At 34.2% G+C, this 12,397-nt stretch overlaps 1 protein-coding gene across 1 annotated transcript; it reads left to right on the plus strand.

The window, feature by feature from the left end:
* Positions 1-5,686: 5,686 nt before the first annotated feature.
* LOC133794782 (uncharacterized protein P8A3.02c) lies at positions 5,687-7,465 on the plus strand. The gene is made up of 4 exons (XM_062232185.1): positions 5,687-6,012; positions 6,184-6,215; positions 6,321-6,536; positions 6,840-7,465. The coding sequence occupies exons 1-4, from the start codon at positions 5,823-5,825 to the stop codon at positions 7,164-7,166; spliced, it is 765 nt and encodes a 254-aa protein (XP_062088169.1). The 5' UTR covers positions 5,687-5,822; the 3' UTR covers positions 7,167-7,465.
* The last annotated feature ends 4,932 nt before the right edge of the window (positions 7,466-12,397 follow it).

Consider the following 12,397-nt stretch of genomic DNA (forward strand, 5'->3'; position numbering starts at 1 on the left):
CGTTTCAATGTATTAATAAAATATATCAACTGATGATCATATACAAATAGATCTTAATCCTGAATTCACTATGAACTCTTGTTTATGTTATATGGATTCTTTGATTCACTTGTTAGGGTTTGTTAGAATGATCAGGCTAGAAACTTTTGTTTTTGGAACTCATTAATGTAAATAGTTGGGGACATAGTATACAGATATGAAATCTATACCTTCTCATAAGAGATTGAATAATGATTCTCTTAAGGGTTGACTTTTGGAATTGAAAGGTTATTAAGCTCAAATTCATAATTTAGTTATGAATTAACCTTCACTAGTAAAGTCAATGGTACTTAAGGAAACAAGATATAATTAGGGTAAAACGATAATTTTATTCCCGGTTAATTATGAACCATTATTAGAGGGTTAATTTGTATGTAATGATTATATCAATTGACGCTTTATTTTATAAAGTACTCAGTAAATGAAATGTCTATAATTACAAGAGTGCAGTCTCAAATTTATAGTGGAGTAATCATGAGATTAATAAATTAAGATTATTTAATTAAAGACTTTAATTAATAATCTCAAATTTATTGGAGCTTGGAATTATAGGTCCATAGGTCCCCACAGCGGCTCTATCAATACTATTCAAGGCAAGAGTTGATATAAATGGAAAAATGGTTGAAAGACATATTTAAGAAGAAATTTGTTCTTCGAGCAAAATATGCAATTATGTGATAATAGTGATTAATTAATTAATTACAAATTGGTTGTAATTAACAAAATTAATTAATATTTAATTATTATGTAATTTTTAAAATTATATTAAATAATTAATTAATTATAATTTTCAAAATTATAATTAATTAAATATTTAATTTCGAAATTATTATTTAATTTAAATAGGTTTTAATTAATTGGTAGAATTAATTAAATATCTTTAGTTGAGTGGGAGATAATAATCTAATAAGTTCAAATTAGATTTGAATTTAAAAGATTAATATTTTTTCAAATAATTAATTACATTTGATAATTAGTTAAAAAGAAAATTAATTCAAATTTGAATTAATTATCAGGTTGTTGGATTTTAATCTGATAAGGTAGTGTGAATAAATATTTAAATAATTATGGACAAATCAAATATCCATAAAATATAGGGTGGTACATGACACACACAATCCATGGACTATATGTGGCATGTACTACCCATTTTTCAATGATAGATTTTTCAATTTTATTTATTTAATTAATGAATGAATGAAAATTTCAAACAATTAGTTTTTGGATATTTTTATTAATGAGATAATTAATTAATTAAAAGATAAATTGTAAATTGGTTACATATTTATTTTTTAAATTTAACTATTTTCTATTTAAGTAAGACTTATCAGAAAATAAGAAGAGACTCTATTATTCGCTCTAAAGAAAAGAACGACACTTTTTCTATTTCTCCCTGAAAAAGGTAAAGAACCAATCTCGGGCCTATTCTCTTGATCTCATGTGTTGAGTACATCAAGTAGAATCATAAATTAACCATCCTTTATTCTCTAAGTGCCCACACACTTCTTAATGTGTAGAGAACGTTGTGGAAGATCTTGGTGTGAGTACGTAGGAGTAGCTTGGATAAGAAGTTCGTTCAAATTACGAAAAGATAGCAATGACACTTGATAGGCATCAAGAGGTATGTTTTCTATTATTTTCTTGCTTATGATTAATGTATGTATATTAATGGATCCCTATATTTAAAGGTAATTTATATATGTTACAAATTTTTTTGTTGTACACAGGGCCAACCCACCACCATTCCGTTGTGTATTAGGAAACTCGTTCCTAACAATTACTACCAGATATATTTATACACATCATGCTCTTTATACAAACATGTAGATAATATACATAGGTTTAATTTAAACAATTAACCACATATTCATATCATTAAATACCTAACAGTGAGTCGAGCTTACCTTTTGTGGCGAGTGTACACGCCCAGCCAGTCTTCAGGAACCCTTAAACCTAGACCGCTCTGATACCAAGTTGTAACGCCCTGGTTAACCAAGACCGTTACACTGTGTGTTTAAAATAGTGCTTAACCTGCTAAGCAAGTCATTTAAACTTAAATTTGTAATTAAAGACTAAGTCAAGGTCAAGTAGTAAAAGATTTGGTCAACAAAGTGTTTATTTTTCATTAAAATATTAGGTTCGTACACAAGATCCCAAAAATTAATTTACATATTGGTAAAAGATAACCATATACAATTTAGCCGTCCTAAGGGACAAAAATAAGGTTTAACCCTAGTTCCTCCCAAGAAACCTCAACCGTGGCGATCGAGCAGGCTGGATATGTACACACCGCCCTTGAAGCTCTCCAACTTATGGCTAGTCCAACTATCAACTCCCTTACCTGCACCACGTAGCACCCGTGATCCAAGGCCCAGTAAGAAAACTTATAACAACATGCACAAATAAGCAACGGTATAAAGAATGTAAATATAATTCACCAGATTCAACTGATAGTAGATTATAGGCAACAATCCCAATAAAAGAGCAACAGTAGCATTTAATCAATCTTGACCCAACCAGTCCAATTATTCAACAAAGTACAAGCATTAAGATACACAACAACAAATATATATTCTCAAACATACATTTCAATTAGTAATACAAATATTCAGGGTTGGCACCCTTAGACCGAGCCCTCTTTTTACTTAACTGAACTTGGCTCGCTTAGGCCAAGTCCATTGTTTATTTAGCTGACCTCAGCTCACAGTGGCCAAGCCGCGTCCAATGCGCTAATCGTCAGCCCCGTCTCCCTTAGGCCGCACTTTCACATTTCATATAATACCAATATAGTTACACAACACATATATCCAGATACAGGGAACCTTAGTCCCAAACACAACCACATGGGTGTAGTTTTCTTACATCGGATCCCGAGCAACAAGTGTATGGCAGCCACGAGCACGATCCCTAATCCTTGAGCCCTTGCGGTATAACCTAGTCACAGTGCAATAATAAATAACCATAAGATTCTAAACCATTTAAAATCTTTGGATTAAGATACTAGCCTCCAGGACCTTGATTTCTACTAAACTGGGTAGTAGAAATCGACCCGAGGGCTTAAGTTTGGATTCCCAAGCCTCCCTGAGCCTTAAGACACACCTAGGTTAAAACTACCTAGGCAGGCCACGACCTGGTCCTAAGGGTCGCGACGTGCCTCAAGTCAGAGGCGCAGCCTCTGCATCTGGGGGGAGGCGGACCGCGACTTGCCCCCTAGGGTCGCGGCGCACCTATAAGTCAGCAACCCTCCCAGGGTATCTGGGGCACGTGGGTCGCGACGTCCATGAACTGGGACGCAGCGCGCCCTTGTGAACTCAGAATTCCTTGGGTTTCCCAGCGTTTTTCCCATCTCAAAGGCCTAGAACCCAACCTACTTATACACCCAAATCATAACCAAACCTGAAAATCAAGCCTAGAATCCATAATAGTACAACATAGTTATCATAATTACCCTGGGAACTAATCCATATCTTCAACAAAACTCAGATTCAGACCCAAAGTTAGAACTTAAATGCAGTTAAACCAAACTTGAAAATTCAGTTAAGAACATAGAGATTAACTTACCCCTACTCCAGATTAAACCCTTGAGTTAAACCCTCAGTGATCCTAGCTTCAATTCTCCAGCTCCAAAGCTCAAATTCTCAGCCTTTTCCTCAACAATTCACCAAGAACTCTACTTGCCTCAGTGCCCACCAAAGGGAGAATTTTAAACCGGCCAAGGAGGGAGAGAGAGAGAAATATATAGTCTGCCTATTTCCTTGAGTCTACAGGCTTCTAATGAGCGTATCCACAAACCAAAAAGACCATATTGCCCTTGATATTAACCCAACCTCCTAATTGCCCTTAAGGGCATAATGGTCATTTTGCCCCCCATTTCCCGCTAATTCCTCAAGTCATCCTACCAATTTCCAATTAATCCCATCATGCCCAACTAATTACCAAATATTTACCCATTACTCAATAGACCCCAAATATACATTAAACTTCCCAAAATACCCTTAGGCTAGCCCCGAGCCAGGTCTTGGACCCCGTTGTGACTATTCCGTCAATCCGCTCACTAGGATCGCCTCAAGTCATATACTACAAATATATCCACAGAATAATGTGGTCTCAATCATTTACACACATATAGTCACATTTATGCCCGCGATGGGCCAATATTATAAATATGCCACAATTATCAAGAATGGGTCCATATGCATATTTAAATACTCATAAATATGCATATAATCATACTCACATTATCATTTATATTATGCATGCCACATAGTCATGCATTTAATCAGTTAATCACACATATATCTAGTTATGCCCTTCCAACACGCTAATCAAGGCACTAAACCCTATTAGCATTTTTGGGGTGTTAAAAAACATTCATAAAATGATAGGAAGAGGAAGACATATCAAGAGAATCGTCCTCCTCCTTCAACATCTGTTTGCCCTTCCCTTTGTTCGCGGAAGGTGCTGGAGCTCTTGGGCGAGGAGCATCCTCTTGCTCCCTAATGTTAATCCCTATTGTCCTCCTCTTTCAGGGGACATGGGTCATTTGGGGTTGGTCAGATCGCCCCACCTCCTCACCAGCTGCCGGGTTGGCATTTCTTCTATCAGCTGCACCCACTGTGGATCTTATAATAGATGATACCATGAAAATCTAATCAGGAACCGATCCAATTACATTTTAAAAATATATATTCTTTGTATATATACATCATATTAGTTATAAATATATTTAATTTACTTGTATCTTTTATGAGTTTTAAGCACATTGGAGAAAATATTATTGTTGTTTTCATGTTATGTTATTATAACACTTTAGTTATTAGTTTTGAGATATTAGTAATAAAACTTTAATGGACTTAATATTGTAAACTTAATATTTCAAAAACTTAATGTGGTAATTGTAAAGACTAAATTTAGTATTATTATTACATAGTTTCTAGTTTTTGATATGCTTTTTTTTACTTGTTAATTTATTTTATATATTCAAGTTTAGGTTCAAATATAAAATAATCGGTCTAATCCAATACAAATTTTAATTAAATTGAAGTTAAAGTAAAAAGAATGGATTAGATTGGATGAACGAGTACAACTAATTTGTGCATTCAAAATATGTATCAAACTATTAGAACAATGAGATCTACTATTTTAAAATGAACTTCAATTTGCCTAATGTTTTTTTCAGATTCAATTTGCCCAATGTTTTAGTGCATATTTTGTGTGAGCATCTCCAATGGAGTGCCAAAAAGATGGTACAATGCTATATTTAATAAATATTATAAAAAATATAACTCCAATGATATTTCATAAAGTGTGCCATATTTGATCCATGTTAAAAATTGTGCTAAATTTGGTACAAATTATAACCCGATTTAAATTTGGCATATCAATAAATTTTATTTTTTTTATTTACTATATTGTCACTAATTAAGTAGTTGACAATTAATGATCAACTATATATCATTTTTATTTATTTTTTTAATGACAAAATTTTTAAAGTACATAATTTGGATAATAAAAATTAATAAAAAAGAATAATTTTTGTATGTTTTTAATGAATATTAAATAAATTATTAATTTTTTTTTTTAATTTGAATCTGTAGTACGCAAATATTTGGTTATTGTAAATAAATTTATCACAAAATTTATATCTTTGAGATGTTATTACTAGAGCTAAATTTTTACCACACGGAGCATCTGCATCTTCCATCAAACATTCAAACTCTCGGAGTCGGAGCCGAAAAAGTGATAGCCGCCGACTGCCTTGACAAAATCACTTTTGAAAGAAAATGGATACTAACAAAGCACTTCTCCTTCAAGTCTTCGGCGAATCATCGGAAGAAGAAGAAGAAGAAGTAGAGGGTGAATCTGGGTCAAATCGTTGCTGGGAACGATTCGACGAAATTCGAGGATTATGGCTTTGCAGAGATTTCCTCTCTCCTCAACACCAATCCTTCTTGCTCTCCGCTGTCCGAAACGGTGCGTTTTTCTTCCTCTTCTTTACTATTTCTCTTTTCCCCCTCAATCCCTTTATCTTTTTCCTGGGAAAAAAGAGAAGAAGAAGTAGGTAATTGTTTCGAGATGTGTCCTATATATAAATATATTTTTGCTAACATATATTTTATGCTCTATATAAACTAAATGTTGCAGAAGGATGGTTCTCTGAAGCCTCTCATAATCAGGTGCATATATAATAATATACGTATGTATATGTATATGAACTAGGTAGGAAGAATGTAGATGCATGGGTTTTGTTTTAAATTCAATTATTGACATCCCTATGGTAGGCTATGAGGTTTGGAGAGCTTCCATCTTGGGCAATGGCACTTTCAGATTCCATTCATGATGCGGTTCTCTCTTGCTCCTTTAATGTCCCTACGGAGCCTATGGATTTTGGAAGCTGCAATGGCAGAAACGAGCTGCCTTGTCCTTTTCCATCAGATTTGTTGTGGAGAGAGCCTCTCTTTGATCAACTTATTGCAAATTTGTACAATCCAGGTGAGGTGCGGAATTAACCATTTATATACGTATATGCAATACTGACACACACTTGGTTTTTTAGGACAAGACATAAGTGGTATGTGATTGTTATAAATGTGTGTATTTATATGAATTTAGATACAAATTTCAATCTATGCTATTGTGTATCGTTGTTACCAATTTCAGTAAAAATGGCACTACAAAACTTGATGCTCGGAATGTGATATTGGGCATTTATGTGTACTGTATATTACGTGTTGGTTCATAGTCATGGATTCAAGACAAAGTAGTGAGATTGAGATTTACCCAAATTTTCATTATTCCAGGGAATATGTGCACACGTTGACCTTATGAGATTTGAAGATGGAATTGCTATTGTCTCTCTAGAGTCATCGTGTGTAATGCATTTCAGCCAAGTTGAAGCTGAAGGTGGTGAGAGTTCTTGTAATAGTAGTAGTAGTACTGGTGCAAATACAAAGAAGATCCCAGTTTATCTGAATCCAGGCTCTTTGATTCTGATGTCTGGAGAAGCAAGATATCAATGGAAGCATGAGATAAATCGCAAGCCAGGGCTTCAACTGTGGGAAGGCCATGAACTAGAGCAGGGTACGAGGACCTCCATTACTCTGAGAAAGCTTCGATGTGTTGAGTAGGAGAGTTTTGATTAGACCAACCATGCTCACAAATTAAAGCTGAAAGCCAGAAATATACATATATTTGTACTATACTAGACTATATTTGGCAAACACATATAAGTTGGTGTTTGGAACTTGGATTTTAAAAGAGAAGTCAAATAAATTTCAAAAGTTAAAAAAAGAGAAGAAAAATGAGAATGCATAGCAGCTGAGGGCATCTCCAATAGGACTATCTCTTTATCTTCAAAACCATTTTCCCTTCATTTTCAACCAAAATTTTATCTCCAATGGAGCTTCGATTTCATCTTTATAATAAAGAAAAATATTGTTTGCTTTCAAAAATGAAGACACTACTATTAATTTAAAATCAAAATTAAATACTAAATTACCCTTCATAATTTTCTTTAAATACAAATATATCTTCATATATAAGTTTTGATTATTTTAATTATATTTTATTTATAAAATTTAAATTTATGTTATACTAATAATTAAAATAAAAAAAATATACAACACAAAAATTAATAATAAAAATAAAAGAGCAATAACATTATCAAATTAAAAATTACTAAATTAAATCAACAACAATTTAAAGAAAGCAACAACAATTAAAAAAATGTGATAAACGAGTTTTAGCCTCGTTTTAGTGTATTTTTTTAGGTAGTGTTTTAGTTAATTAGAGTTATTTTGTTCTATTTTATGCGTGTTTTGGTTTATTTTAGGTTTTGAATAATTTAGGATGTTTTGGAATGAAAAGAGGTAAAAAATCGACAAAAGAACGAAATTTTGGAAAAATTGGTGTTTCGGAGCAAGTAGCATGACTGCACTACTGTAGGACGATTTTTTGTAGATTTTAATGAAGGACATTTTGGTCAATTCACAAGAGGAAAACACGAGGTTACGTATTATAATGTGATTTTCATCATAAAATCGTAGATTTTCAGATTGGGAACAGGGAGAAGACTATTGGAAGCTTAGTGGAAAACATTGGATCTCTTAGAGTTTTTCTTTCTTTTCTTTCATCTTTATTTCATGTTGATTGTTAGTTTTATGGATTAGAATATTATGAATATGAACTAAATCTACTTTTAGGGTTCTTAGTTGAGTCTCTTGAAACTCTTCTATGAATTAATGCAATTTTATGTTTTTTTTATTCTTATTGAGATCTTTTCAATTTAAGTTTAATGCTTGTGATTGATTGACCATCTATTACATAATATATATGAATTTGATTCAAAATCTGAAAGGTGAGATTCAAATATGCTATAATTGATTAGACGTAGGTTTTGATATTGAATGAAAGTATCAATATGGTTTATGTAGCTTATAAGTTATCATGCTTAATGCTTCCTATATGTTGAGTTTATCATAGAAATATGAAAAACTTCACACTTTGGTCGAGTTTTATATATCTTACCTCGAATATAGAATGCTTTTGTAACTTGTTTTCTCAATTAGAAGAAAATATTTGTGAGAATACTACATTAAGGAAATAGAGAGTGGAAAGGCGATGAGATTAAATTTCATAATTTTCATCCATTAATTAATTGTTTCAGCATTATTTGTCTTGAGTTCATAGTTTCTAACTGTTTTTGTTTCGTAATTTTTATGTTTATGTTTTAGCTTTTCTTTATTAGACAATTTTCGGTTAGCCAAATAGAGATTACGAATTAAATATTGGTACTTGGTAATTTAGTCTTCATAGGACGATACTTGTGCTTTTGCACTTTATTACTTGAAATAATTCGTATACTCGCGTTATCAATTTTTCACAACAGGTTTTTAGTGCCGTTGCCGGGGACTAAGATTATTAATATCAATTCAATTAATTTTTACTCTAATTTGGTTGTTTATCTTGTTCTTCTAACTTAGTTTGTGTCTGAATTTTCTAATCTTATGTAGTTTTGGTATATGCGACGTGAAAAGTCATATGAGATCATACCAATGAATCCTGAGATAGAGAGAACCTGCAGACATAACAGACAGAAGAAGAGGTTGGAGGGCACCATGGCTTAGAATCAAGGGAATGCATCAAGTAAAGCTGCTAATAATGTTCAAAGGGCAGCAGCTGCTGCAGAGATCCCAATTGCTGCAGAGATCCCTATTGAACAAGGACCAAGGACCCTAAGAGATTATGTACGTCCCACTACCACGGGAGTGCATTTTTGCATCAGATCTCCAACAATTGCTGCGAATAACTTTGAGAACAAGCCAACAATTTTGCAAATGGTCCAATCTACAGTGGGCCCTAACTTGCACATAGTTAATTTCTTGGAGCTTTGTGCGACTTTTAAGATGAATGGGGTGAGTGATGGCACAATAAGGTTGAGATTGTTTCCATTTTCACTATGGGACTGAGCAAAGAGTTTTTTGATTTCCCTACAGGCTAACTCTATTACCACATGGGAGGAGCTCGCTCAAAAGTTCCTCGCAAAATTTCTTCCTCTATCCAAGGCTGGATAGTTGAGAGGGGAGATTAATAATTTCTGTCAGATGGAAAGAATCACTGTATCATGCATGGGAGAGATTCAAAGAGTTGTTAAGGAAGTGTCCTCATCTTGGGATTGAAAAATGGATATTAGTCCATAATTTTTACAACGGATTGGGCAGTACTACTCGCACTATTATAGATGCAGCAGTAGGATGGACATTTATGAGCAAGAGTGCCAACGAAGCTTATGATATTTTAGAAGAAATGGTGATGAATAACTACCAATGGACTATTGAGCGAGTGAACACAAAGAAAGTATCTGGGGTGCTTGAATTAGATACCATCTCAATGCTTATCTCTCAAGTGGCGTCCTTGACAAAGCAGTTACAACAGAATAATATCGCAGATCAAGCCATGAAATTACAGAGTGTATGTGAAATTTGTGGGAGTGCTCATCCACCTAATCAGTGCCCTGCAGTGGATTTGAATAACATGCCTATGGAATAAGTCCAAGTCATAGGAATTTTTCCAAGACTGCGTAACAATCCTTACTCAATGTCCTTCAACCAAGGGTGGCAGAATCATCCTAACTTCTCTTGGAAAAATAATCAGGGTATTCAGCAGCCGTTCCAGCAACATTAACCACCATTCCAAAATCCTCTTCAAGCATATTATCAGCCTCCAGTTAGACCAGAGCCTCCTCTTCAAGTGAAGCAACCTGATGTATTAAATCAATTTTTGACTAAAACAAGGGCATTTATTAGAAGTCTGGAGACTCAAATTGGTCAGTTGGCTAGTCTAGTGACAAATCGTGCTCAAGGGAACTTGCTAAGCACTACTGAGGTAAACCTAAAAGAGCAATGCAATGCAATCTCTTTGAGAAACAGAAAGGTGATATATGAATCCACACAAAAAGTTATTATTGAAGAAAAGGTGTCTGACAAGGAGAAAGAAATGAGTGGATCAAATGTTACTGAGAATCTTGAGAAGCAGCCAGAAATAAGTATTGATCATCATATCAAGATTCCTTATCCACAGAGGCTTCAAAAGAAGACGCTTGACAAGAAGTTTTCCAAGTTTTTTAGATGTTTTTCGAAAGCTTCACATCAACATTCCTTTCGCTGAAGCACTTAAACAAATGTTGAGTTATGTGAAGTTTATGAAGGAAATTCTATCAAAGAAAAGGAAACTGAAGGACTATGAGATTGTGGCACTTACTGAGGAGTGTAGTGCAATACTTTAAAAGAAGCTACCTCCCAAGCTTATAGATCCGGGTAGTTTCACCATTCCTTGTACTGTAGGGAATGTGGTTTTTGAGAAGGCACTCTGTGATTTAAGGGAAATTGTGAATCTAATACCCCTGTCTATCTATCGAAAACTGAAATTGGGGAAAGTGAGACCAATTAATGTTACACTTCAAATGACGGATCACTCAGTCAAACATCCTTGCAGAGTGATTGAGGATGTTATAGTAAAAGTGGATAAATTCATCTTCCCTGCATATTTCATTATTAAGGATATGGAGTAAGATGCGAACATCCCAATAATTCTTGGAAGGCCATTTTTAGATACCAGAAGGGTTTTAATCGATGTTTAAAAGGGTGAGATGAATCTGCGAGTTCAAAAAAGGAGGTAACATTTAGTGTTTTTGCAACAACAAAAGTTCCAATTTGCTGCAGAGTTGATGTGGTGAAAAGAGGAGATAACGAGTTGGCAGTCTCTAAGAAAAGGTCCATGGCTCAGTGTGGTATACAAAAAGTTCATCATCGTGTGGAAGTGATCTTTAGTGGAAAAGTTCTATTATTACATGGGTGGTGGAAAGTTCCAAAAATTTGCAATATCAAGAAACGAGCATCCACTCATGACACTATGGATCTCAAGGACTTGAGGGGTGGACTTGATCCGAGTTGATTATGAAGAGAGTTCATCGTCTGGCTAAATGACGTTAGTCACAACACCATTGGGAGGCATCCCATTCATTTATTTATTTTTGTTTTAGTTTGTAATTTTGAATTTCATTGAACAATTATTTTTAATTTTGTTTCTTAGGCTTTAGTTTTTATTTTTCAAGTTTTGGAATTACTTTTGTAGTTTTTGAATCGTGAAAATTGTGAAAAAAATCATGAAAAAAATGGAAAAAGGCTCAAAAAGGCCATTTCTGGGCCAGTACTGCGACAACGGTGAGCCTGCAGCGGTTGCGCCCACAGAGCCCCAGGGCTTAATACGTGAGCAGCGTGACCGCGCTAGGAGGGGCGCAATTGCACCTGACGCCATTCAAGAAGGCATGGAGATGACAGTAGCACGATTGCGCTATACAGTGCCGCGACCGCTCTGACGCGGATCAGAGAGTTTAAAATTCTCAAAACACGAATTTTTGGCATTCTTTTTCAAAGTTTTTTTCCTCTTCGATTTTCTTCTTCTTCTCTCTTGTGTCCAAGCCTCAATCTTCGTTTTGGTATGTTTTCCATGGTTTTCTTCTCAATTGCTCATGATTTATTGTCATTTCCATTACATTGTAAGTTTTTCATCCATTATCTTTTCATTTTGGGATTACTGACTATATTTTAGGGATTTCGAATTTCATATGACTGTGATGATTTCTAGAAGAGATTTTCGAATTCCTTGAGTTTTTGACTGCTAATCTTCTTGCTATGTTTTGGGTATGTGTTTAATTTGGTCAATTTGATAAGATTTTGAGTTTTGAAATTTCTAGGGTTTGAGATTGGGGATTGCGATGCCATTTGATGTTCAATAGGTTGCTTATTGATGATAATGTGTTACATTGCGCATGGGTATTGATCTAAATTAAGAATTGAGG

The sequence above is a fragment of the Humulus lupulus genome, chromosome 1, assembly GCF_963169125.1.
Source record: "Humulus lupulus chromosome 1, drHumLupu1.1, whole genome shotgun sequence".
In the NCBI taxonomy this organism is placed as follows: domain Eukaryota; kingdom Viridiplantae; phylum Streptophyta; class Magnoliopsida; order Rosales; family Cannabaceae; genus Humulus; species Humulus lupulus.

Bases quoted from the DNA above. Each gene is read 5' to 3' on its own strand.
- LOC133794782 (XM_062232185.1), top strand. From the start codon at position 5,823: ATGGATACTAACAAAGCACTTCTCCTTCAAGTCTTCGGCGAATCATCG. The intron at 6,013-6,183 runs GTGCGTTTTTCT...TAAATGTTGCAG, and splicing joins GCTCTCCGCTGTCCGAAACG to AAGGATGGTTCTCTGAAGCC. The intron at 6,537-6,839 runs GTGCGGAATTAA...TCATTATTCCAG, and splicing joins ATTTGTACAATCCAGGTGAG to GGAATATGTGCACACGTTGA.